The sequence below is a fragment of the Carassius auratus genome, chromosome 27, assembly GCF_003368295.1.
Source record: "Carassius auratus strain Wakin chromosome 27, ASM336829v1, whole genome shotgun sequence".
Classification (NCBI taxonomy): domain Eukaryota; kingdom Metazoa; phylum Chordata; class Actinopteri; order Cypriniformes; family Cyprinidae; genus Carassius; species Carassius auratus.
Genome location: NC_039269.1, coordinates 3,895,779 through 3,922,790, shown reverse-complemented (window position 1 = coordinate 3,922,790; position 27,012 = coordinate 3,895,779). Strand labels below are relative to the sequence as shown.

The window sequence follows — 27,012 nt, the reverse complement described above, 5'->3', positions numbered from 1 at the left end:
CTGAAGACAGCCTGAGCATGTTAATTACCTACCAGGGTGTAAAGGTTCTGGACGGGCCCATTTCAAAATGCCACATAAAAAAAAAAAAAAAAAAAAAAAAGAAGCCACACAGGCTGGTGAACCACTAAGGAAGATCCACTGTCAATGGAGAACTCATCTGAGTTTCAGAAGATGGGCTATTCTGGTAAGATAGATGATAGATTTACTGTAAACTCATTAAGTGCATCTTAATATTTTTCAGACCAATTCAAATCACTAAATTCCACATCCGATCCAGCATTAAATATACATTAAGGAATCAATGGAAAAAAACAACAACATTCAAAGTGTGTGTTAAACTGGAGTGAGTAAATGATGGCCTTCTGTGTTGCATTGCTGTGAACCCACCCAATTAATCCTTATAACATCCATTTAAACGATAGTGCACCAAAACATTTAAATTCTGTCATTACTCAATCCTTTCTCTTTTCTGTGGAATAAAAGTTGTTTTTTTATCAGCTGATCCAGTCCACAAACCCAGACTGCTCACAAATCAGACTGATTCAGTTCAACTGACTCTATCATCAAGTCACAGCTCATTTGAGGAAAATATTATTAATAAATAAAAACTTATTTTTTTTTTTGTACGGCTTTTAAAGATTTGCAATATTGCATCTTACTGCTTACTTCTACATTGCTTTTTGCAGCTTAAAAGTTCCAATCCTGATTTATTATAATTTCAGTATTTATATATATTTAATATAATGTTTGGCCAATACATTTTTCTTCAATACAACGGTTCCATTTTTAGTTACACAGGTTTAAAACAATATGAAGAAAAGTAAATAATGACTCAGTTGAAATGTTTGGGTGAACAGATCCTTTAAAACAAAAATATATGTTCAGTATAAGTGATTTAAACCATTATAATATCTTTTTTTAATCATCCGAAACTAAAGAAAGCAGTATAATTTGATGTCCTCTAAAGTGTGGCAGTGCTCTATAACACGATCTACTCATCTGCCACAAACAAGCCATCTTTCTGATAAATGCAGTTATACTCAAAAAGTGCATTGAAAACTAACTTTAAAAACATTGCTATGAAGATATTAATATTTTATAAGCAGAATGATACCGTCTGCGTCATCTGAGAAAACTATAGAGGGAACGTGCTTCGTCCAGAAGTCCCTATGGAAATGTACCAGTGCTCTAGCCTGCCCCGCTGCCCCGGCACAGAGGACAACACGACTCAACCAAACACACACGCTCATGCCTTTTCAAACACATTTATGCACGACTGTCAAAAAACGCAGTCTTGAACAAACATACGCTGATCAGCATTCAAATGGACTTCCTTGCTGACTTCCAAATGAGAAGCGTTGACGGGCAACACACAGCCAAGCCTAATTGAATGTAATCATTTTCCATTATTTGTTGCCTTTTTTAAATGAAAGCACTTAGCCTTTTTTATTCACGTTTCTCAGAGACAGTTGGATCCATGAGTCCTAATGAATATTTAAACAGGGACCAGCAGCCTCATCTCCTGAGTGGTCTCCGAGCGTCGCTAGAGCCCGCGCCGGGAAGGAGGGGTGACCATTACCGAAACTCGACCACGGAACAGCTGAAGAAAAACACGGATATTATAAAAACAGCACTATGGAAAATGTCAGTAATTAGAGCTGGCTGCCATTTCAGAGGCAGAGCGGGCCCAGCTAATGAGTCCATTAGCACCTACCTTGCATAAAAAAGACAAGCAAAAAAGGCTCATTTTAATACATTAGCCTGCTGACAGTTTCAGCGCAGAGGCTATTCAGCGCAGCTGACACGCTTTTCCGAGGGCTCTGACCTTTTGTTGGCTGAGCGCTGGCTCCGAAGAGAGCATGGATTCAGCTCTCCTGGGCATAAACACCAGAGCAAGTGTGAGAAACCAACACCTTTTGCCTTCTCTGACTCATTGAGATGCCAGCGGCTCACTACTTTTTTTTTTTTCAGACACTAACGATCATGGAGAGGTAACACAATTGCCCATGTGGGCATTAGTCATACAATGTTTCCAAATTTAGCCATCACTCAGGTCCTCGAAAACATTCGAAAAGCTTGCTGTTTAGGTGAACACTCATTTTGGCTCGCGATCAACAAACAGTGAAAAGAATGAAGTGTTCCCATTGTGTTTCTGAATTTCACTCTGCTGGAAAACTTTCAGCAGATAAAAGTAGAAGTCCTTTCACTCCCACTTCTCTCTAAATACTTTAAATGTCCTTGCCCACGTACCTTATTGTTTAGTTTACCCAAAAATGCATATTCTGTCATTATTTACTCAACCTCAGTGTTGTTACAGACCTGTATGAGATTCTTTATTCTGTAGCACACAAAAGGTCTGTAAAGTACAAGGGGGAAAGCATAATAAAAGACAAAAGACAGACATTTAAGCACTGTTTGCTGATAATCTCATTTAAATACCTGCATATTCAAATTTGATATGCATCTATGTGAAGTACAGAAAATCAAAATAAATTGTAAATATTATGCTCAGGAGGGCTGCATTTATGTGATCATAAATGCGGCAATATTGTGAAATATTACTACAATTTAAAATAACCACTTTCTTTTTTTATATATTATCAAATGTAATTTATTCCTCCAATGGCTGAATTTTCAGCAGCCATTACTCAAGTCTTCAAGCGTCACATTATTCTTCAGAAATCATTCTAATTTGAATAATTTGGCATTTATTCATGAAATGTATTATTATTATTATTATTATTATTATTATTATTATTATTATTATTATTATCAATATTGAAAACAGATGTTCCGCTTAATATTTAGTGGCTTATTTGATACAAACACATAAATCTTTGATGAATAGAAACAGGATTTATTTGAAATATAAATATTCTTTACCATTGCAACTGTTTTTACTTTCACTTTTGATCAATTTAATGTGTTCTTGTTGAATAAAAGTATTCATTTCTTTCAAAAAGAAATAAAAATCTTACTGATTCCTAATTTTTTTTTTAACAATAGTGTATACCAATATAGGACAAAAGACTATTAGTTATTTATTTATTGGTGCTTTTTTTTATTTTTGGAGCTCGAAATCACTTCATCAGACTTTTGTTTCTTTGTGCTAAGGTCGGAACACAAGAATGAGTAAAAAAAATGATTAAAAATTCTGTGAACTAAAGCCTTAAATGCTGCTGCTATGAAACATCTTGACATTTTTCACTACTGCAAAGCATCAGAGTTTCTAATTATGCTGTTGTTTCGTAGTCGATTATCTCCCACCACAACAATAAGGCTCCACGCTAACCCAAAGTGGCCTACAGCGCAAAGAAATAGATCCACGATTCCTAATCCCACGCTAAGCTTTCCGATATCTGCTAGATGTCTACCTGTCGATTAAACAACCATGTGGTCTCCAAGGCAGCTATTGTACTAGCAGCAGAATCCATTTCTAGAGAGTCTGTCAGCTTAATACAGATGGAGGATCATTCACAAATCCGCAATATAATCAGAGCTTACAGGGATAACTCATCTGCTAAATATGAAAAGCCATCTGCCGGCCTGATATGTAATGCAGTCACTATGGTGAAAGCGAGAGAAAAAAAAAAAAACTGCGCTTACACATACCCACACACATAGGGTTTAATTCACTGCCTGAGAGGAAAGACAAGGCCATATATTAGACGACCTCTGGCCTTGCGTTGCCAATGGACCTCCATGATTAGCCATTTCGTCATGCTGGCCTACGGACCACCACACTGAGAAATAGCTCAACACGGTCAATCTCTATTTATTGAGTCTTGCGCTCTGTTAGCAAGGCCTTCAGCGAGTTCTTATTTCTCTTTTCCACTGACCTCTCGCATGATTGATTGAGCAACTGGACCAGAAAAGATACAGCTAGGTTTGTCTTGAATAAGGTTAATTGACCGGCAGAGAGCAATTCATTACACTGGCACATTGTGATAAGATTATTTTGCAAAGAGTGACCATTCCTTGACCTGCTGCATGAGAAGGAGGGAAGGTTTCTTTCAAAGCAGTGTTTTTGCATTTATCACATTTCCTGAAATTGGAAGACATGGAAATGTTTGAAATTAAATACTATACCACTGTTTCTGCAATATCCAATAGGAAAGTCATATAGGATACTGTATCCCCCAATGTTCTCAATGTGACCATTTATTCTTTACAGTGATGAATGTCCTGGATGCAATATCAACAGCGATTTCAAATTTCAGCATTTTTATTACTGGACTTCCAAAAGGTCTTAAGATAATAAAAAAATAACTAGTTCTGTGGATCACACTTTGTTTCACTTGCTACCGGTATATTATGTAGTACAATAGCTGCATTATATTTCTTAAAGGGATAATTCACTTAAAAATTCTGCCATTAATTACTCACTATCATGTTGTTCCAAACCCATAAGACCTTCATTCATCTTTGGAACACAAATTAAGATATTTTTGATGAAATCCGAGAGCTTTCTGCATAGACGGTAACAGAACTACCATGTTCAAAGCCTAGAAAGGTAGTAAGGGCATCAATAAAATACTCCATGTGACACCGGTGCTTCAACCATAATTTTATGGAACTATGCGAATACTTTTTGTGAAATAAAAAAAGACTTAATTCAACAATTTTTTTCTCTAATGTGTTTATAGAACACATGAACATGGTAGTTCCCTTGCTGTCTATGGAGGGTCAAAAAGCTCTCGTATTTTATCAAAAATATCTTAATTTGTGTTCCAAAGATGAATGAAGATCTTAAAGGTTTGGAACGACAAGAGAATGAGTAGTTCATGAAAGAATTTTTATTTTTTTGGGGTGAATTAACCCTTTAAACTACTTTTCAGTGTTTACCTTTATCAAGTATGAAAACAAAAGGAAATATTTTAGGCAATTAAGAAATTCCTGCCAGGACAAAGAGAACATATTATGGTCACTCTAAAATTGTACTGCAATTATGAAATTAGCACATGCTAATCTAAACAAAAAGGCATAGCAAAAGAGCTATAACCACAAAATAAATGTAGTTAACACTGAAAGATGGAGATGTGATCTGTTTGCAAGTGGTATATGTCTGCTAACATTTCATCACGAATGTGCTGTCATTAGCTCCTCAGCAGGTCCCTCTCTGTTGCTCTGGCCTAGTCATTAGCAAACAACATGATGCTACTCGGCAGCCATTAGTCGGGAAACAGCCAAATGCACAAAGAAAGAGAACAACAGCCCCACGATTACACTCACATGAGCCTGTCATGCTTTCCTCACTTCCACAGCAGTCTAAGATCTCAGATTTGATAAAAGAAAGGTACACTGCATAATGATGCCATGCAAATAAATAAAAATAAGTAGGAGTTTCAATCAACAAGAGGTTTGAACCTGCAAGAGCTTTGTGGGTTGCTCGATATTTTCTCTTTTTTATGTTTTGACATGTTTGCAGGCTACACGGAAGTCAAAACAGCAAAAGAACAGCACAAGACGAATTAGGAGCAATTGAAACAAGTATTATCTCAGCAGATCAAATAAAAAGAAAAGCATTTAAAATAAATACAGCAAAACCATATAGTATACAATTTTATTAGCAACAGCTATGACTCAAAATACCTCTGGATTTTCTTAAAATTTGTTATTAATTTCCATGTATTTTCTAGAAACATAAAAAAAAAAAAAAAAAAAAAAAAAGTTATATTGTGAATATAAACAACACTTTTTAGCTGCATGGAATTTTATACTATATTGCTTCAATATCAACTGAGTGAATCAAGAAGATCTGTGTTTGACGTGCTGTTACACTAGCTTGAAAAGATGCAAGAAACAAGCAGATTAAAAAAAGAAAAAAAAGAAAAATAATTTACAGCTGGCTTAGACTTCTTCGGAGTAAACTTGTACAAACTCATCCAAAAAACACACACTCTCACAAATAAAAGTTTGTCTGCCTGCTGGAGGCCTATGGATTTGCAGAGCAAGTAAACAGAACAGATATTCTGTGGAATGCTATGTCTCAATAATTTGTATCCTGGAGCACAACTACCTTCCCCAACACAGGGAAACGAGGCACAGAGTGAATCTGAATGAGTCACTGAAGCCCACAGCTACTTTCATTGCAAACTTATTTGCATTCGCTCACAAACACACGCATACACGCTCACTTCAGAAGCAAACAAAGGGACTGCAACTGCTTAAAAAACTGACTGCGGATACATTTCATCACTACAGAATGTGTCATATATTACCCGATAAATTGCCCAGTTAAGTAAAAAAAAACATGTTTTTTTGTTATATAGTGACCTTAAAAGTATTTGGACACTTGTGTCTACTTATGTGTCTATAATTTATTTAAAAAAAGGTATCCAAGGTATTTGCACAAAAAAAAAAAAAAAAAAAAAAAAAAAAAAATTCTGATGCAGATGCAAATGTTATTGATATTTCTATGTAATGCAATGACATTTAAAAATATAAATGGGGATGCACTGATATTAAAATACTTCCAATAAGAGGAAATGCATTTCATTATGGCTGATAATTATCACAGATAAATGGTGATATTATCACAGATAAATGGCAGCTATTAAAAGTGTAATCTATTTTGTCTAAATAAATAATCTTTTTTTTTTTTTTTTTTTAAATCTTTGATGCTTTGTAAGCATCACAACATTAAAATGTATAGTATGAAAAATGGATAAGCTTATTGGACAAAGATATGCGTTATGGATATTACATTCAACAATATAATTATTAGTGTTTTTAAATATTAACTTTATGTAAGCACTAAATTATGTAATCTTAATGTAAAGTTGTGGAAAAGGGCATGCAGGATTAAATATCCAATATCAACCAAAATATTTATATCAGACTTAAAATCAGTCATCAATATCAGTGCATCCCTACATTTTAAAGTGTAACTTGAAAGTTCAAAAGTGTCTAAATACTTTTTAGGTCAACTGTATATCAGAAGTGGCCAATACAGGAGTAAATAATGCTGCATAATAAACTCACGCTGACAGTAGTCCTTGTTTTCCTCAAAGCCTGGCTTGCAGACGCAGCGTCCAATGGGCACCAGCCATCCACCATCTCCACTGCAGTACATCCTCGGCGCCTCAAACTCCTCGGAGTCATTCACACAAGAGCCCCTAACCTCCACCAAAGCCGAATCTCCCCCAGTCACTGTGTCGGGAAACTGGGCCAAGTTCAGAACGGCAAGAGGACACTTCTTATAGAAGACCCTCAGGGACACCAAAGCGATGCAGGCGCCAACATCTTGGAAAGCCAAGTAGAAACCCTTCTTGCTCAAGTTACTGATGTCCCTCACTTCTGTGTTTAGTTTCATAACGCGATCACCCACGTCAGTCTGCGTGAAGCTCTCATCAGCGGCGATAGTGTCGATCTTTATGTACTGGCTCTCTTTGATAAACCACAGGTTGGCGTTGTTGGACTCGTAGTAGTACATATTGAAAGTTTCTTTGCAGGTGCCAGGGACTCCAGGCAGACTGTTGCAGTCACGCAGGGTGAACTTAATCTCGATGTAGACGCGCTGCGCTCCATCTCGTGGGATGTGGCGTGTGCGTAGCCAGTTGTTCTGATTAGCCTCCATCACGTTACACACCTGGTAGGAGCGCATGGGGGTGTTCCTCTCATCCATCACACTGATTTCCTCCCACTGCAACAGACAGAACAACTGTTATAGATGCAAAAATGTGCTAACTTTTTCACAGTTTTAATATGAAATGTGACATTTCTGTCTCACATTTATTTATTGGAATAAAATTATTTTATCTTTTAGAAACTTTGGTGTGTTTGTGTATAAAAAAAAAAAAATATATATATATATATATATATATATATATATATATATATATATATATATATATATATATATATATTAAAGTTAAAATGTATACTTTTTTCAGCAAGGATACATTAAATTCTTCAAAAGAGACATAAAAAATCCATAAAAACTTTATAATGTAAGAAAAGATGTCCATTTCAAATTAATACTCTCCTTTTGAACTTTATCTCTAGTTATCAGAGAATCCTGAAAGAATGCATCACAGATTCTCAATATTTCACAAAAATATTATGCACCACACGTTTTTTTAATTTTTTTATTTATGCTGATAATAGTATGAAATGTTTCCTGAGCTAAAAATCTGCATATCAGAATCATTTCTGAAGGATCAAGAGACACTTAAGACTAGAGTACTGAATGCTGAATATGTATCTTTGCTTTCAAAAGAAACAAACTACATTTGAAAAAAAAATCACAATATAGCCTTTTTACTATATGTATGATCAAATAAATTCAGCCTCTGGTAGCATAAGAGTCTTTTAAGTGTGTAAAAAAATAAAATAAATAAATAAATTCTATAAAAATCAATACTGGGCTTAAATATTGCATGCATATTAGGTAGGCCTAAATATTTATTATATATTATTTCTGTTTCATGTATCTCTATTTCATTATGCATTTCTATATATATATATATATATATATATATATATATATATATTTATTTATTTTTTTTTTTTTTTTTTTTTTTTTATTTATGGGACACAAAGTGTGCCTCAGCTAGTTACGTGTATGTGTGTATGTCTCCAGTAAAGGCAGTGGTAGATAGAGTCTGTTTAAGGGACTCGTCTCCCATCATCTCTTGCCATCTGCTTCCACTTGTCTAAGGTTCCTTCATTTGGAACACTTCATGCATAAGTAACATTTCACTCCTTAAAGGGAGAGAAAATAAACCATCCAGGGAGTCTTAGAGGGGTGGGCAATTTCTTGAACGACTGCTTCTCAAAAAAGATTCTGATTTGCTTCAATAAATTCTATTCCTTCTCTGTATAATTTGCAGCAAAAATGAGCTGAAGGACCACCGGCTCAGTTTTAAGTGATTTTAGGGATTCAGTCGAGCTTCTGATCAATCAGCGAGTAACATACTAGACTTCAAAATCTAGGAATTCAGAAATTGTTGCTTGACCACTTGAGTTCCCACTTGAAGACATTCATCATCATTTCTGCTCAAGATTTCTTGAACATTGCATTATGGGAGCAATCCACTATGACTGCAAGAAGACAGGGAATGTTAAAGCTTGGTCTTTTAAAGAGCACTATGTTCTTTTGAAGGACTGGTTCGCATAAAAATAAAAAGTCTGTCATCTTTTACACAACCTCACGCTGTTCCAAACCTTCATTGGAACACAAGATGAGAACTAACCACTCGTTTCCAATTAGAGTAAATGCAGACTGGAGCTTTCAAGCACCAAAAAGGGTGTTAAAATGCCATAAAAATGATCAGTAGTACTGACTAGTGCAATTTTTTTTCTGAAGCCATGCAATGCTTTTCTATAAGATACAGCAAGCATCTGTGTCAGGATCATCTACAAATGTTTCTTTTGATTCAAATCGTTTCAACATTAGGTTCATACAATCAATCTGAATTATTATTATATCTGTTTTTTCTTTTGTTCTTTATGAATCAAACCCAATGAGTTAATGATTCAGATACCACAGTTACCAGATTACTGAAGTGAATGTCTGTTTAATATACAAAAAGGGTGACACTTATAAAACAGCCTGCAAATTATTTACAGTTTAGAATTTATGGTCCTTTTGTTTTCCTTAAAAAAAGCTTTAAAGCTCCTGTCCTCAATACTCATAAATGAATGGCAAAGAGCAACCAGTACCTTTTGCATTCCAAGGAAAAAGCAAAGTCAAATGGCTTTGGAAAGAAACAAGGGTAAGTAAATGATGATAGCATTTTCATTTTTGTGTGAACTAATCCTTTAACAAGCCTTAAACTGATTGGCAGCTGAATATGGGTGCACATTTAAGCAAATGGTCAAGGAGACAGAGTGCATCAGAATGTCTCCAAAAGAGCCATTTTCCACATCAGTGCAATCAAGCATTTGAAGTATTTTATTCTATGCGTCAGCACAGTCTGGAGTGCACATCACTTTCTACCCATGATGTCATAGCAACAAAGAGAGCATTTATGACACGTTGCCATTAGCTTATAGCTTTAAAAAAGTGATCGAGGCATGAAGGTCAATTGCTAGCACAGTCTGGCTTTAAACTGAGCCATATGCTGACTGGTGGGAATGGGCGGACGTTACAGATCAAAGCGACACTGAACGTCTTGGGTATGTTCTTTCCCTTCAAGTGCAATAAGTTCGACATTTGAGGGAATATTTATACAGGGATAAAGGCAGGTTTATGCATTTCTGTTTATTTATTTTCAAAACTCGGTCTGAACCCAACCGCTACGGAAAGTTTCTTTGGAAACGCATTGTCTGAATTCATGAAGTATTTTACCACAGATGGGTGGTTATACAAAAGTCTAGAGGGTTGTGTTACACACTCCAGATCTCCAGAAGCACATGTACAATTTAGTTACGCATTTTAGCATGCCACGATAGGGCACAGCCATCTGAAAGGAAATTGGCCATGTGTAGTTGATATATTCATGAACATAACTAGCAAACCTTTAGAAAAGGCATTCGTAAATCCTCCTACATGCAGCTAGTTCCACACACATTCACAATTGTTAAGTGAAAAACAGGTTATTTGGACAGGAGGTAAAGCTTAGCCACTTTCAATCAACGTAATGGTCATAAGTGTGACATGGACATCTTGTTAATTAGCGTCTCCAGCTGTCCACTTCCCCTAGAGTCTCATCTGAAATACCTTAACTCCATTCTCCAGTCACCCTTCACAAGGTCTGACCTCTTTGAAGCCAACCAAATATGTCAGATCAGGGGGTCTGCTTAGCCCTTCACTGGCTTAACTTAATTGCAGGTCCACAATCATATGGTAGTTTAAGATACTTAAGTGCAATTGACTTTGAATCCCTGAAAGAACGTCTGTTTTTTGGGCAGAAGGTCTCTTTTGGAGGACATGTTATGTGGGTTACCTGTTTTCTATCACTCTAGGTGAATTACTCCCTTCTATTTTAGTAACAGACACGCACACATACCCTAAATGACTATGGCCATTTGATAGCCAATCCAAAGCAAGCCTTCCACATCTGGGACAGGGAAAGCTGTATTAGTCTTGACCTGAGAAGGTCAAGTGGCAGTCGATTGAGTCAGTAAGGTAAATATCTTGCGGAGGTGAAGCGGCCGCTTTGGGAACATGTCAGCTTTCCTGTGAGCTGCTCCACAACGGCGCACCGGCGGGTTCAGTGGGTCATGGGTCACAGCGATAATCCTCAAGTATGAAATGCAAACTTCAGTTATGAGACCTGATGTAGCCTTACAGTTCAGTCCCATTAAATAACTGCCACACAAGCAAAACAAAGAGACTCCTACTATCACCTCACGAGGATAGGAAAGAATGTTCTCTGAAGAGTTTAACAGACGTCATGTTGATACAGGCCAACTGGAAGCGACTCTCGCAGTATGTGGGAGTCACCCAATCCAGTAACTAAAGTCTCTCAATTTGGATTAATTTTGGACTAATCATTTATGACTAAATTTGGCTAGTGGTTTGTTGTAGAAATGAAAACTATCTATTTAAAAGCTACTAGGCATGTTTGAATAAGACAAGCATTTTGATGCATTTTTACACTTCAGGTTTCAATCGGCCCAATGGGTTTTTGGTTAAATGCCTGAAACAAGGCCTGTAGTTAACACAAGTTCAAGGTATTTTCATGGTTTATTGTACATTAGATTCAACACTTATACTGGACAAGTGATTATTTTTAAGCACTTAAGCACTTTAAGCACTTGTTTGTTTCACAACAAGTGGCTAAATGGCATTAACAGAAGTTGACAAGAATGTTAAACATCATCACGCCAAACAAGAGAACTCTTTTACTCAAAAGTTCTCTTTCATAGTCTGTTTATACTCACACTCTTAGAAACTTTCCTAACTAAAACATTTAAACTTGTAGACTGTAAACAAAGAATGAGTTGCTGGAAAAAGTAGTGGTGATGTAGTGTATTTCATTTATAGCAAAGATGTGTTTATGATTGAGTATATTGATAAACAAAAGTTCAAAAATCATGAACTCAGAGCATATTCTCAGTAATAATCTCAAATCTAATGGAAAAATTGCAATGGTTTTTTGTCAACCAGACAAAAATAAGCATTCTAATCATCATAACCATGTAAAGTACAAAATATATATATATATTATTCAATTATTCATTTTGACTTGTACTAAAGAAAAAAAAAATTTAATTGGATGGATGGATGGATTTTCTGGGAAAAAGATTTTATTTCATTTATAAAGTCTTTAATGTGGTGTAAGTTACATTATTTTATGCAACAAAATAAAAAATAAAAAATAACCCAAGTTGAGTTGTTTTTAACCCAGTATTTTAGTGTAGTATTAGATGGTAGTAATAGTAGTCTACAATGTAAAAAAAGGCTGTAACAAGCATTCACAATTAATGAAAACGCTAATATTGGTCACTAAGTGATATGATCCCGATATCATGCATCCCTGAAATACAAATTCCTATGCTGCGTACAATGCAGGGCAGATAGTCTGCAAACTGAAATGCAAACTGCTCTCTGTAGACGCTCCAGTCATCTGCCGAGAAGCTGGTGATGGGTTCACTCACCCTACAGCAGCGCTCAATCGCACTACAGCAATCCAAACACACCAAGCAGTTTACAAAAGCTAATCTCCTCTATATAAATGTAAGAGACCAGCAAAGAATACTGTGACTATTAAACATGTCAGATCTCATAACTCCTAAATGTGGCTTAAAGAATGTATCTGTTTTGAGGATCTTGCTCTATAGCGTTAGCATTTTCTCCACAACTTTTAAATGTCATTCAATATTCACATGCTCTCCTAGGGTGACACAGCGGGTTTGGGTTATTGATAATGTATCAGCCTGTTATGCAATGCAATACTCTGTTATGCAAGTCTAATATTTCTCGGTTTGAGAAAGGGTACAGACTTCATGTCTGTCTGACTATTTCCAGCAAAAAATCATTTGTAAATTCCGCTCATCTCCAGATTTAGCTGCTACACGACACATCTCGTAGACACCCGTGTGGGGCACAGACAATCTGATCTAGCTTCTGACGGCTCTATTAAATCATTTAAAAGACGGCTGTGAAATCCCAAAGATTGATTTTCCTTTAAGCCCACCATGGTTTTTGCAAACTCAATTATTTTTAGACCACTTTGGGTGCCTCAAAAAAGACAGAACAGGCCTTCTCTACTCAAAATAAAGGCTCCTTCTTTTTGCTCTCTGGCACAGGGGATTGTGTTCCTACTTTAGAGACTCTTAATCTTGACGTCTTCCTCAAATCAATTGGAAGTAAGCGACTGGGGAAGTTGGTGTTAAGCCGAACATGAACACCTCTTGGCTGGAAACTAAGGCTGGTCTAGGCTCACTAGACTCCACATGACCTTGACACCACATCCTACAATTTACACACGCACAGAACTTGCTAGGTTTTATAAGAACTTGAGAACGTGCTTACAGCCTTTTTTTCCCATGAGCCTGATGAATGCTGAATCCACTCTTATGAATATACATGCGTAGTTCAGGTTTAACCTTATACAATTCCAGCACATCTGAAACGTGACAGCGTGATTACAGATGATTGTTTGCAAGAAGAAATGTGCTAGAGGGGTTCAAAAGTGTGTGGAAGCCCAGGAGCATAGATTCATTTTAATTTGTCCCTGCGTGGTTCAAGTCATTTGTGTAAAACTGGCGCAGACAAAACGCACCATAATTTGGGCTGGTTGCAAGAGTTAGAATTGATTAAAGATGTTTGAGGGGCTTGTGTGTTTGTCTTGATTTTGATTGGTCGTGTTACTCACCCCTTCAGCTGGATAGGCCTCCCAGCCAAGGTCTCCCAGAGCAGACATGGTGTCCAGCAATGTAACTAGAGAGAAAGAGCACAGGGGAGAGAAAAAGAAGTCATGATTTGTTAAAGTTCACTCAACCTCGTGACATATTGTGAGCAAAACAAGCCGGTTAGATGAGATTGCATATTTGGCAAGTAAATCACAGAGCAGTTGCAGACAATCAGGTCTGTAGCCTGAGGGACGAGAGTCTAGCCCCATGGTTTAAATCATTCCCACAATGCCCTCCTTCATCCAGCGGCGAAACCCAATGCTGGGAACCCATTACGAGAGAAAGACTGTTTTATAAATCAGATATATCAATAAAAACGTATTCATGTCTTACACAGCATTACCGGTAAAATAAAGTTTGCCCTCGATAGCAGTATTGATGGTTTTCATTTTCATTTCGGGAGTATATACGAGTATGTGTGTGAATGCCAAGTGGAATGGGTCAACAAACCATCTAAAAGGCTATTTAATTTCTCATAGTCTATCTCTTCATCGCACAGCATGAAATAATGTCTTACCATCGACAGCTATTAATTTTTAATCACCTCTGATGTTGCGTTTTCACATTGAGGAAAACATACACGGCTCATTTGATAAAGTGTTGCAAACCATTTTCTACATTTCAACACTACATTTCATAAACAGAATTAAGACACAATTATCAAAACACTGATTTAGATACATTTGATTTCCATATAAATATGGTGATACTGTTTTTGGTGTTACCAGCTGTAACAGTAACATTACAGAAATGAACTGAACAAAATCTGAATTTATAACATCATTATTAAAATGCCATATGTGTATATTATACATTTGGATAATACATGAGATGTTAATGCTGTTATTAAATATTGAAATAAATTATTGATCATTACAATATTCTTTTTAGAAAAAAATATTGCCGTCTGATTGACGGATATACACTCAGACTATCTCTCTCTCTCTCACACACACACACAAACACACACACACACACACACACACACACACACACACACACACACACACACACACACACACAAACACACACACACACAGAGACAATCACAACTTCTCGTCAATACTTCAGGATATCCGCATAAAGAAATGCTTAGCACAGCGTGTTTTTTTATATTGGCACACATTCAGTTTATTGGCATGCAGATCTTAAGTGGTTTAATAGCCTTGTTTGTCTTTCACCCTCTCGGAAGTCAATGTTTTAACTGGATTTGTCAAAAAAAAAGAAAAAGAGTAAAAAAACTAAAGTATGACCACAGTATTCTTAGCTGTTGTGTACGAAGCGGAGTGGGATGTGTGATTGATTTATAGTGACAGTGCAGTGTTGGTGTCAGATTAATGGAGTCATGTATCATAAATATTTTCCCGCAGATTGACTGTAATCCTTAAGCGGTAAGAAGGATCTGCTCTACCTCACAAACTGTGCACTGCATAATTTGTCCATAAAATGTCCAAACAACTACAGCGACACAGAACTGTGAATCTCAATTGCTCATTTCACATTCAAAGTGTTTAACCAACTATAGAAAAGGCCTTTTAAATAGAATGTATTTTAATAGAAATAGTTTTGCCTATATAGCTTAATATTAGATGTACATGAAAGACAAAAAAGTGTTCATATGGAGTGATTCAGTAAAACCAGATTCTTCTCCCCTCCTCCTCCTCTCTTCTGTCCCCATGGATTGATGAGCAGCACTTTTTCAAAGTGTTATATGCCTGATGCAACACATTACGCCCCGGTGACGGTGACATTTGTAAATAAATAAAGTTGCAGCGAAAGTGTGTCAGAGTGTGTGCTGAGGCCATTTACTCAGTGAACAGGAACCCTTTTCGCTGAAGAAAGGTCGCGCTTTAAAACCACACACAACAGATAAAGAGCATTTATGTGGTCTCTGTTTGGTTAAACCTAGTGATTACTGATGTCTTTAACAGCACACCGTCTAATGGAGGGCAGAAGCTGACCCAATACAACCACCCTGCGTATGAGAACCACTAATTTGGACGTGTTTAATCGGGATAAACAATTCCGAAATGGCAGAGGGAAGAGGAAGCCAGTAATAATGCAGATAACACAGTTGGATGGCTGTTATATCAATTACTCAGATAGCTGCAGATAAATCCTGTGGTGGCGAAACAAAAGACTTTATTTAGCTAAACATCACACATCACACCTCTGCTCTGAGGCTAAAGATGGATGGATGGATGGATAGACTAATAGACAGACAGACAGAGGCAGACAGACAGACAGATGGATAGACAGATGGGTAAACACATAGAAATACACTCTCATCTCTGTCTCTTCTGTTCTTTCTCGTCTCACTCCATTTCTCTGTCCCTGGAGAAGTGAATTCATCTGTACGTGTAAGTGTAACTCTAACTTGACTTGCTTTCTCACATCTAAAAGACTTTTGTCCATTTGTGTCCCAACCCTGCTCAAATTCATCATCCAATAAAACCAGACACAAAACACCATCCATCGACTCGATACCAGATCAAAGCCAGCAAAACACTTTACAGTAAGATTCATATATTGGCTCATCTCACACTTCTGACAAATAAAACACTGCCTTGTCACACACTTCCACAGCCTTACATAAAATGGGTTTGATTATCAACCGTAAGTATTTTTCTAAGGATTCGTGTTTGCTGCAGAGATACATTTTTCTCTCAAAACAACATGTGAATCATTTTCCCAAGACCGCCTCTGTTGTCTGCAGAGAAGACTGCATGGGCTCTTCTCAGCGTTTGGTTTCAAACAGGCATGTTCATGTATCGATTATCGTCAGCGGGCAGCATTGTACATGGGCAAGAAAAGCAGAGAGACTGTGGGACCATGTTACTGGAACAGGACACCCCAGAGACAAGCTAGAGTCCACTCCAGGATTTTATTGTGATAAATCATTAAATACAACACTTTGATCATAATCCATTGATCTGTTGCACTTTTAGGTCCTTGCATTAGTGAATCTCTAAAGGAAGCATATGGGGAGGAAAATGTTTGTTATTGTCTGACATACATAAAATTAGTTTTAGTGGCCAGGCTGAAAAAGTGGCTGACATTTGGACATTTTAAGGCTGTGTTTACACTTGGCAGGCTTGGGTTGAATAAAAAAGACTCTGGTGTGATCGCTCTGTTTAGTGTTGTTCACTTGAAAATGTGTGAAGGCTGCCAACCTTGGTGCTCACAAAGTGGACAGAGACACACTTTTTCATGTTTTGTAAGTTTAGTAAATTTGCTAAATATACGTCACAAAAGCTGTCCATTGTGATCCTTATGCTTTTTGTTTTGCATCTTTTTGGGTTTGTGATAAAAAAAAAATGTATATAAAAAATGACAAAAGTGAATCAGGAAAAAATATATCTTGTTTCTTTTTTTTTCATACTCAAAAAAAAAAAAAAAAAAAAAATCAAACAAGACAAATGTTACAGCAAATATTTATTTAGCACAGAGGCATTCGAGAAATCAACAGTAATTAAATAAAAGTACTAAAATAAATGCCATAAGATATTTAGAACTTTTTACAACTCAATAATAAATGAAATGTTTCTTGAACACTAAATCAACATGTAATAATATATGTGACCCTGAACCACAAAACCTTAATCGTTGGGGTAAATTTTTAGCAAAAGCCAAAAAAACATTGTACAGGTCAAAATTATCGATTTTTCTTTTATGCCAAAAATCATTAGGATATTAATTAAAGATCATGCTCCATGAAGATATTTTGTTAATTTCCTTCTGTAAATATATCAAAACTTAATTTTTGATTAGTAATATGCATTGCTAAGGATTCATTTGGATAACTTCAAAGTCGATTTTTCATTATTTTGATTTCTTTGCACCCTCAGATTCCAGATTTTCAAATAGTTGTATCTCGGCCAAATATTGTCCAACCCTAACAAACCATACATCAGCGGAAAGCTTATTTATTCAGATGATGTATAAATCTCAATTTTGAAAAATAGACACTTAAGACTGGTTTTGTTGTCCAGGGTCACATATGCTTTTCCCATCAAAGACATAAAATAGGTTTATTAAAACTGTATTTTAAACTGTAATATTTAATAGTATTTTAGATTGTACACTATTTTACACAAAAATATTCAAAATCTTTGAATTCTTAATTATTAATCTACATGCTTTTTAAGAAAATTCTCTGGCTGTCCTCTGGCATCGGCCACTGAAAAACCAATTTCATTCGCTTGATCACTAGCATAGCAGCACACATCCAGAAATTGAGACCAACATCAAAACTACTCCCTTTTTCATTCTCGTTCTCTCTCTTTATCCATGTCCCCCATGCTGCTGGCTCTCTCTCTCTCTCGCCTGCTGTTGAAGTGCTTGAGTCCAGGCCAGTGGTGATTACGGATGCTTTGAGTGGGGAGAGCTCAGTGTTCCTCTGGCTGTGATCTCCACTTCCATCCCCTTTCGCTTTCTAATCCCGGCGGAAGAGCTGCTTTAATCTACCTGCCAGCAATCAAACGCCCCGCCAGCCCTTCCAATACCTTAGGCAGAGCCGCACGACTTCACAATGAGGGCGGCAGCCAAAAACACTTGCTTTGTCACAGGTGTGAATATACGGACTGCCTACTGAAAAGCAAAATCGATATTAAGATAAAAAGGTGTATTGGCACAGCCTGCCTATAAAACACATTAGGCCTAAAAACATAAAGTTTATAATAGATGAATCACAAAAACGCCCACACACACCTCTGAACCTCTCTGATGCATTTCTCCATCTGAATGAGGCTGTCAATGGTGCTTAGGGTCTTTCTTTCTGCTCTAAGTGGCAGGGGCCAGAGTGTTGTCGTGGTAACAGGGAGGTACTGGGGTACAGCAAGGGGGAACTGAAGATTTGTGGATCTCGCTCTAGTAAGACATTAAGGAATGCTGGAGTCGGTGAGGTTCGGTCAGCCCTCTCCAAGCTGGGTCACTCGGCAGCCAATGGCACATTAGTGAGCACATAATCACTGCTGAGGGCCGAGTCAGTGTACCTGCGAGCAGCTCCCAGCATCATGGGCTGCATCCGTAATGAGCCAAAGTCATCAGAAAAACATATGGAAAAGAGCGCTTCCTCTTCCAAAACCACAGCTTGCTTGGAACGGCGTATATAAAACCATTTTAGACAGAGATGCCAGATATTTCAGTGACTATATCAGTATAAACTTTGCTTGTTTGTTTTTGTCTGATTGAATATAATATTTGCTGTTACAAAAGTATTTAAAACTTACCTATATGTTCTACTTAATTTCTCATATTACTATAGATTAATAGCATGTACAATTTATGATCTGTGTTTTAATATGAACAGTTAAACAAATAATAATGGCCATCAAATTAATGATATTTATATAAATATTATATATGCTTAATATTTTTTGTGGAAACTGTTCATTTTTCAAAAATAAATTTATAAAATAAACTTTTTTGAGTGATGTCAAATGATCAATCACATCCCAAAACGTTTTTTGATTACATAATATATGTGTGTACTGTGCATATTTATTATGTACATATTTATAAATACACACACATGCATGTATATATTTAAGAAAAATGTTATGTTTATATATTAAATATATTTACATATTATATATATATATATATATATATATATATATATATATATATATATATATATATATATATAAACATATGCATGTAAATAAATGTATATACTCTCAAAATGTATAATGTGTGCGTGTATTTATATATAAATTGTAAATACAAAAAGTACAAAAATTATGTAAACAAAAACTTATTTTGGATGTGATTAATAACAATTAATCGTTTGACAGGACCACTTTTTTCAGTATTTTTAAATGAATAAAAAGTGCTAAAGTAATGAAAAAAAAATGAACCATGACTTTTCACATTACTGAACAATCTATGATGTAGAACCAATTTTCACTCTGAAATTTGATAGTAAATAGATTTCATAATTATTTACAAAGACATGACAAGTAACACGGAATTAAACATACAATTTTGTGTAGAAAGACTAAAATAGTATTTTCTTGTAAACCTACACGAATAATCTGTATTTAACATTATAATTTGTATTTTACATTATAAGCTGTATGCAGAATGTAGCTACCAGAGACAACAGCACAATTTAGACACCTGAGATACAGATTTTTACAGTATATTTTCTTATTTTATATAGCATTTGCTCAATCTGGCTCTGTAAAATACTGAGAAAAATATTGTAAATTGAAACTACAAATAGCACTATGTTGTTTGTTAACCCTCTAAACGTACTGTAGAATTTATGTGAAGCACCGTGCAGCCAGACAAGCACAGACACACACAAAACTGGACAGGAGAGACGGAAAACTGAATACAGCAGCTTACGCACACACATGCTCTCTGACAATCACACAGGAGGACAAAGCTTGGAGTCATGGGAACACAAAGCTTTAGAAAACAAGATTTTTGAATGACAGCATGCTCAAGTCCCTCGGCACCAAATTGGCCACAGGAGGGAAAGAATGAGAGAAAGCTGGAAGAGAGAAGTGTGTGAGTGACTGAGGGAGAAAAAGAGAGAAAGAGAGAGACTTTCAGTCAGTCTGGGCTAAAGCTCATTGGCATACAAATCCTTCCCACAAACACATCTCCATTCTGCCTCTTTTTTCCTCTATCAGCTGCCAGGTCGCCCTGCTATTGTGCTGCCAACATCAGGCCCGGTCTGTAGAGTGCACGGAGAAAGAAGCCCTCAGACAATGACCACCCTTTTCCTCTCCTTTTCATCTCTTTCATTCTCATTTTCCTCTGCCATTTCCCACTGGCCATCAGGCTCTACATGGACAGAACTAAAAGACCACAAAAAATTCCCATAATCGCATAGCTGCTAGATGAAAAAGGTTTGATAAGGTAAATATTAGGTAAATATTTCATGTAAATATTTAACACACACACACAAACACACATACAGATATTATATATACACACACAAACACACACACACATTATATAAATTGATTCAAATAATCATTATGTTTTAAAAATTATTAAGATTTTTTCAATTAAATTATTGAAATATTTGAAATAAAAAAAATAAAATAAAAAAAAACAGCTTAAAAAAATTAGAAACATTACTTCACTTTAAAACATGGTCACTAGTTCATGACCTATGTCACTGTAGTTCTGTCACATTGTGGTTGTAGAAGTGGGTCGTATGACACCAGAAACCTAAATCTGCAAAGGAAAAAGAGAATTCATTTCCACCATCATCTACTCACAAACCTCGTTCCGTCCATTTTCAGTGCACTTACTTGTGACCACCAATAGTTTTGTGGTGCATTATCGTATCATTTGAACTTTTTTCTCTACCAAAAATGTTGCCCGATCTTTATAACATGACCAGGCTGTATTATTTTCCAGTTAAGAGGTGCATTACTTAAATTACACCTCTTTTATCACTGTGTGTTGACCATCTAAAGTGCTGTCTCTAAAACCACATAAGACTGGATCAGGTAGCAAAGACAGCATGTGATATCAGAATGACCCAGGAAACAGGCCGTCCGGAGCAGGATGTCGGTTTTAGCTTTTGAAAAGGAGATGCCCATCGAGTGGCAAGGTCGCATTGCATCGAAATGTGAATCTGACCATTGTTTGACCCAACACAATAGGAGAATGGATAGATGAACTGAGCAAACAGCCCACCTTTAGCTCAAACAAACAAAAAAACCAGAGACTCGAAGCATGCGGCACACAGACACTGAGAGATTTCACCCAGTCAATAACACAGAGCCGAGCAAATTGAAAAACCCTGCTGTTTGTTTAGCGCTGCGGTAAGGAGGCGATTCTCCCAGCACAATCGCCTCTCCAAACTACGCAAAAAAAGAGAGAAGCTGAGGCCAAATCCAGACAGATGAATTCAATTAAAACAAATAAAAGGTCAAGACTGGAACCCAGCAAGACCGTAGGGAGAGCGGATCGCACAGCGTGACGTTTAGAGTCGGGCTCCATTGTGTTGACTAGCCTGCTAATGAGCCTCCAGTGAGAGAACCGGTAGCTGAACATGAGTGTCAGAGGCGTTCATTTGTAGAAACAGAAAGAAAAGAGCGAGAGAGTTAAAAAGGGAGGACGGAGCGGCTCGTTTGTTGGAGACAGAAGTAGTTGTAGCTGACAGGGCAATGCAGAACAGAGGGCATCCCAGTGAATACAGGTCACCAGCCCAGCATGTCACAGGAAGGGTTTCTTTACAAAAACAACAGATAGAGCCCAAACAACGACCCGAGTTCAACCAAAACAAATAACCGGTCCAGTAAAATGATCCTTATTCACAAAGAAACTACACCGGTCTGCCTATTCACACCGTTTGTAGGCCATTGTGCACCAATCATAGCTGATGATGTCCTAAAATCAATAGCTATATCTCTTTCACCTATTTTAATTTCATTGCAAATAATATTGGCAATCAATTACCTGGCTTGAGCCATTGTGTGTCCAGAAAATCATTGTCCCTCAGCCTTTGCTCGTGTGTGGTAATAATGGTGTGTACGGTAGGAAATTAAGAGGCCCTCTAAGGTCTTTTTAATGATTGCACATCGGCGTGCAACCTATAGCGCAAAGCCATCAGTAATCCCAGTAATAGAGGTGAATCAGTGCGGTGAGGCGGCCAATCAATGTCCACGTCAGCTCAAGGTCATGAACAAAATGATGATGGTGATAAAAGCAATCCAATTACACAGATGTGATTAATCATAAAACGATATTATGATTCCCGTTCTCATTATACAGATAAACAAGTGTAATCAATAAATAGATCTATAGTTATTCTCCTAAAAGAAAGACTCTACTGAAAAGTTTTGGAGCGATCTTAAAGGAATAGTTCAAGAAAATTGAAAAAAGCTGTAAATTTTGACTAACCCTTACATTGTTACAAACCTCTACTGCAGAGCATAAAAGATGATATTTTGAAGAATGTATGGAGAAAAGCAGCTTAAACAATAAAAGTCAGTGGGGTCCCAAAGAACACTGGATCCCACTGATGTGGAGACAAGAACATGATTTCAAAAATAATTCTTATTTTGTTTTCCACAGATGGAAAGAATTATTTTTGGGAACAGCATGGGATTACATGATGACCAAAAGTCAAACATTTCCCATTTAACTTTGTATCCAGGATCAAATGATCTGAAGTATTCTCCGCACACAATGACTCGTTTGTTTCAATTACTATTTTGTCTGAAACATTACTGAAACTTCTTGTCTCCTAAATGTAAAGTAGATAGACAGATGTGTGTCGTACTCTCTTGTTTGTTTTAGCCGAGGCATTTGGGCACAAGGGCACTCTAATCCAGACTGTTTAAACCTGGAGAAAAAGCAGAGAACAGAGGCTCCTTCACAAACAGAGGCTCTTCCCCTGGGGGGAAGCTGAGCCACTAATCCTGCTGCCCAGCAAATGAAAGCAAGCAACAGGGACAGGTCACCCAAACTCGCTAGAAGGGAGGAAAGAGAGAGAGGAATATCAGAGCAGTGAAAACAGCCCTTGGTGGAGGTAGAATACTAATCTGAGGCCAAAGAAGTAAAAAGAAACATAAAAATCGATGACCATTCCAGGAGTTCAGCAAAAAGATTAAATGTTCTTTTTTTAAGCCATTAAACCGAATTAAGCTCACCAACCCGGATCAGACTCAATCTAATCTTTTCTCAAGCAGGTGGTATGAACCCTCCTCTGGCAGACCGCAAGAGACCATACAGAGCTCTTCTTCATTTCATTGTAAAATTAGTTTTGGCATAACTGTGTGAAGATCTCCATGACTGGGGCTCAAAATCCCAAACTTTTATTAATTTTTTTTTGGTTCTGGGAAGATTTTTCATATTCTAAATTCATGAAACTGTGAGATCCACCGCGAAACAAAACCCTGACTAAATAATTTGTGCACTACAAGGCGCCCTCTGCTGTTCACATCGGCTGCTGCACTGTCCCCTGATCTCTCTGAATTCATTCCTTCTTAGATGACTTCCACATTTCGGTCCATATGTGGCAAATGACTCCCTTGTCATTGTGTTCGCATTGCTCCAGTATAACATGGCACCCGCACTCCCACTGCGGCTTAAAATAACAAACGCTGGTCAGTCTTACGGCTCGGTGAGCAAGCACAGCGGGCGTCCTCTAGATGAGAAGACGTTATTTACAGTCACATAGAGCACCATGGAGCACAGCAGAGACAAAGCAGAAGAGACCGTGCTTAGGCGTTGGAAGCCACTGGCGGTTATGCACTCTACTCACATATACAGTATGCACAAAAGCACATGCAACTGCAAAAATACAAAGACATGGGGCAGTCGACTAAAGTAAGCTAATTAGGCTGATAACAGAGGGGAAGGTTCAGAAGAAAGCAGAAAACATTATAAAGAAGAAAGAGGCTAGAAGGACAAGCCCTGCTGGGAGGGAACACGGGGAAAAAGAAACAGAGCGAAAGCGATTTCCAGTCACCGGACAGCCAGAGACACCAACCAGTAAAGCACTGTTTAGTCCTTCTGTTGGGCACAAAATGATTTGTCTCCCATCTCCACTGGTAAAACACAGTTTCACCATCCTCTCAAGTGTTTTTTTCATCTGACAAAATACAGTTTAATCAGGTTTTGAAAGTTGGCATTGGTGCAATCAAAGTGCTTTTGTGAATCAAAATGATGATTTCTTCCATTTATGAATGAATTCACTGAAAGGATCCAGAAAAAAAAAGAAAAAAAGAATGTATTTCACTCTTCTGCTTGGGAAAAGAAATTACTGCAATAGCTCTCTGCTTCGATGGGAGTATTATATTCATTGTCTATCTAGGATGCATTTTAAACTCTGAACTGAGCTGTGCTGAAAAAGAAGCTTATTCATATGGTCTGACTGTCTTTATAAAATAAATAAATAAATAATAATAATAATAATAATAATAATAAAAACAATTAAAAACAAACCATATTGAAATATTTGCTGGACAAGCTCTGTCACACACAGAAAAACAGGCTCTTTTGCTTTTTTTAGATTATTAAAATATTAACATAAACTAATTATTATTCCAAATGTATTTAAATAAAGTGATAAACTATGTGGCCAGTTTCATGTGTTCTAATTCTTGTGACAGAGAACTGGTACTCATATGCTATTTTAGGATTTGATTATTTATTTAACAGACTGGGGAACAGATTTTTCTAGCGTGTATTGAGACTGCTATATGGACAAGATGCAGTCACCATTAACAAATCACCTTATGGTCACTGATAAATGATCAGGCTTATAGGGACTTCTCTCGGGTTCCAGCTGGCCATACAGCACATTGCACACAACACACAGCACAATTTATGGACATATAAGAGTATTACCTGCTTACAACAAGTTTTTAATTTTGTTTATTTGCTTTTTAATCCTTAGCAAATATATGTGCTTACAAAAATAACTTTAACACTTAGAATAATATTAAATAAAATAGTAAATAACTTTTTAATACATATAGTCGGTCTCTCAAGTGTCTTCAAGTTAACTTTTAGGGGGGTACATAAATAAATAAACCTTTAAAAAATATTGATTACCGTTGTACTGTGACTTTCGAATAGAGTATATGAGTTTTCACAGTTTATTTTCTATTTAAAAAAAATGTAAACAGATTTTTACACTACAAACTCGTTTTTTTTTTCTTCTTCTGTGGTATGTGCATTACAAAAAGTCTTAAAATTTTCCATTTGTGATTGTGTGCAAGTGTTTTCATTATCCTAATAATATCCAAGAAAATAAATAAATAAATAATATTGGAAATGTCCTACTGCAATCCACATGGATCACTTCAAAACGAGTTCTACAGGACAGTCATGATGTACTCCAATATTTCAATAATCTTTAATTAAAAACACATGCATTTGCTATTTTTCCCTGCTTGCTTCATTCACCTTATGCATGATTTATAGAAACCACAGCATCCAGAGCGCACTTCACAAACTGTGTCTCCCGCAAACCTCAGCCATGAATTAATCCTATTCTTAGTTAATAAACACAAAGCCCTCTTACCTTCATTCTCTGGGTAATTCCGTAAGGCTTGACTCGGTGTGAGGGAAGGGAAAAGAAAGAAAATGAGGGACGGATAAATCCAAAGGGTTGCCATTTTCAGGCTGCGCTCAGCGCGCGCTGCATCCCTCTCGCAGTAGAAAGTTACTGAGGCTCGCGATCAGAGCTCAAGTGAGGAGAGGAGAGCAGAGCAGAGTAGAGGGAGGGTCTTGGACTATCCTCGGAGTGTCAATCATATCGGGCTGCCAAGGAAACGGAGGACGGCCGGCGACTGCTTTTAAAGGCGCGAGCTCGATAAAGACCTCAACCACTGTTGCCCAGACCACGGTTTTCCCGCGGAATTTGGCTACTTTTGCACTGTTGCCGCGGGATATTTGTAATGTCCGCGGGTTAAAGCGACACAAATAACGTGATATTTTGCCCCTTAAATGCCACTTTTACCAGGTGAATCCCACCAGAAAATACGTATTTACCGGAACCTCCCGCTCTCCCAGGTGAAGCCATCAAGGAATTGACTAAAACTGCAATTCATTGACTGGCCACTTCAAAAGGTAGTCAATCCCATCCCATGTTAAAATGCCAAAATTTACAACAGTAAAAGAAAAGATTTTGGTCTAAATAGCTAATTTTGCCCTTCATGACAACTGTTATGATGCTGATTTTTTTTTTTTTTTTTTTTTTTTTTAACTCATTCATTTAAATTACAGTATATTAGCTTCTAAAGTTCTGCATAATTAAGGGCGTGGCTACTTGAGTGCCAGGTGGATTGCCGCTGCTGACACGCGATAGGAGGGCGTGGCTTCAGCAACCAGCTCCCGCCTTTTGCCCATTTTCGATGATCTGGGAGTGTGTCAAGATGGCAACTACCGCCTCCGCCTACTTTGAGCTTTAAAAACACTCTTCAGAAAACTATGGGTGACTTCACGGCACTACATCCCTGTTTTTATACATTCTACGGTTTTAAGTATAGCAATTGGGCGGGTTTTGCTGTGAAAACCTGGCAATCCTGATGTCAGCTGCCACACAGAAACTGAAGGAAATGCGGACTAATTTTAGACTGGTTTTAAACTGCTTCATTCTAGTAATTTTAGTAATAGCAACACTTTGTTTGATGGTTTAAGTTTATGAAGTAAGCTATTAGGAAAAAAAAATAGTATTACGATGAAATAAATATCAAATAATTTAAGTGGTTATCTATTTAG

The 27,012-nt window shown here is 36.9% G+C and overlaps 1 protein-coding gene across 1 annotated transcript in view; it reads right to left on the bottom strand.

Moving 5' to 3' along the window:
* LOC113045128 (ephrin type-A receptor 3-like) overlaps positions 1 to 26,271 on the bottom strand; it is a 107,543-nt gene extending 81,272 nt beyond the window's left edge. The window contains exons 1-3 of the mRNA XM_026205311.1: positions 25,814 to 26,271; positions 13,770 to 13,834; positions 6,985 to 7,645 (exon numbers count right to left, since the gene is read on the bottom strand). Coding sequence (XP_026061096.1) covers positions 6,985 to 7,645; positions 13,770 to 13,834; positions 25,814 to 25,907 — 820 coding nt within the window. The 5' untranslated portion in view covers positions 25,908 to 26,271. The remainder of the gene's footprint in view (positions 1 to 6,984; positions 7,646 to 13,769; positions 13,835 to 25,813) is intronic.
* Between the last annotated feature and the right edge of the window lie 741 nt (positions 26,272 to 27,012).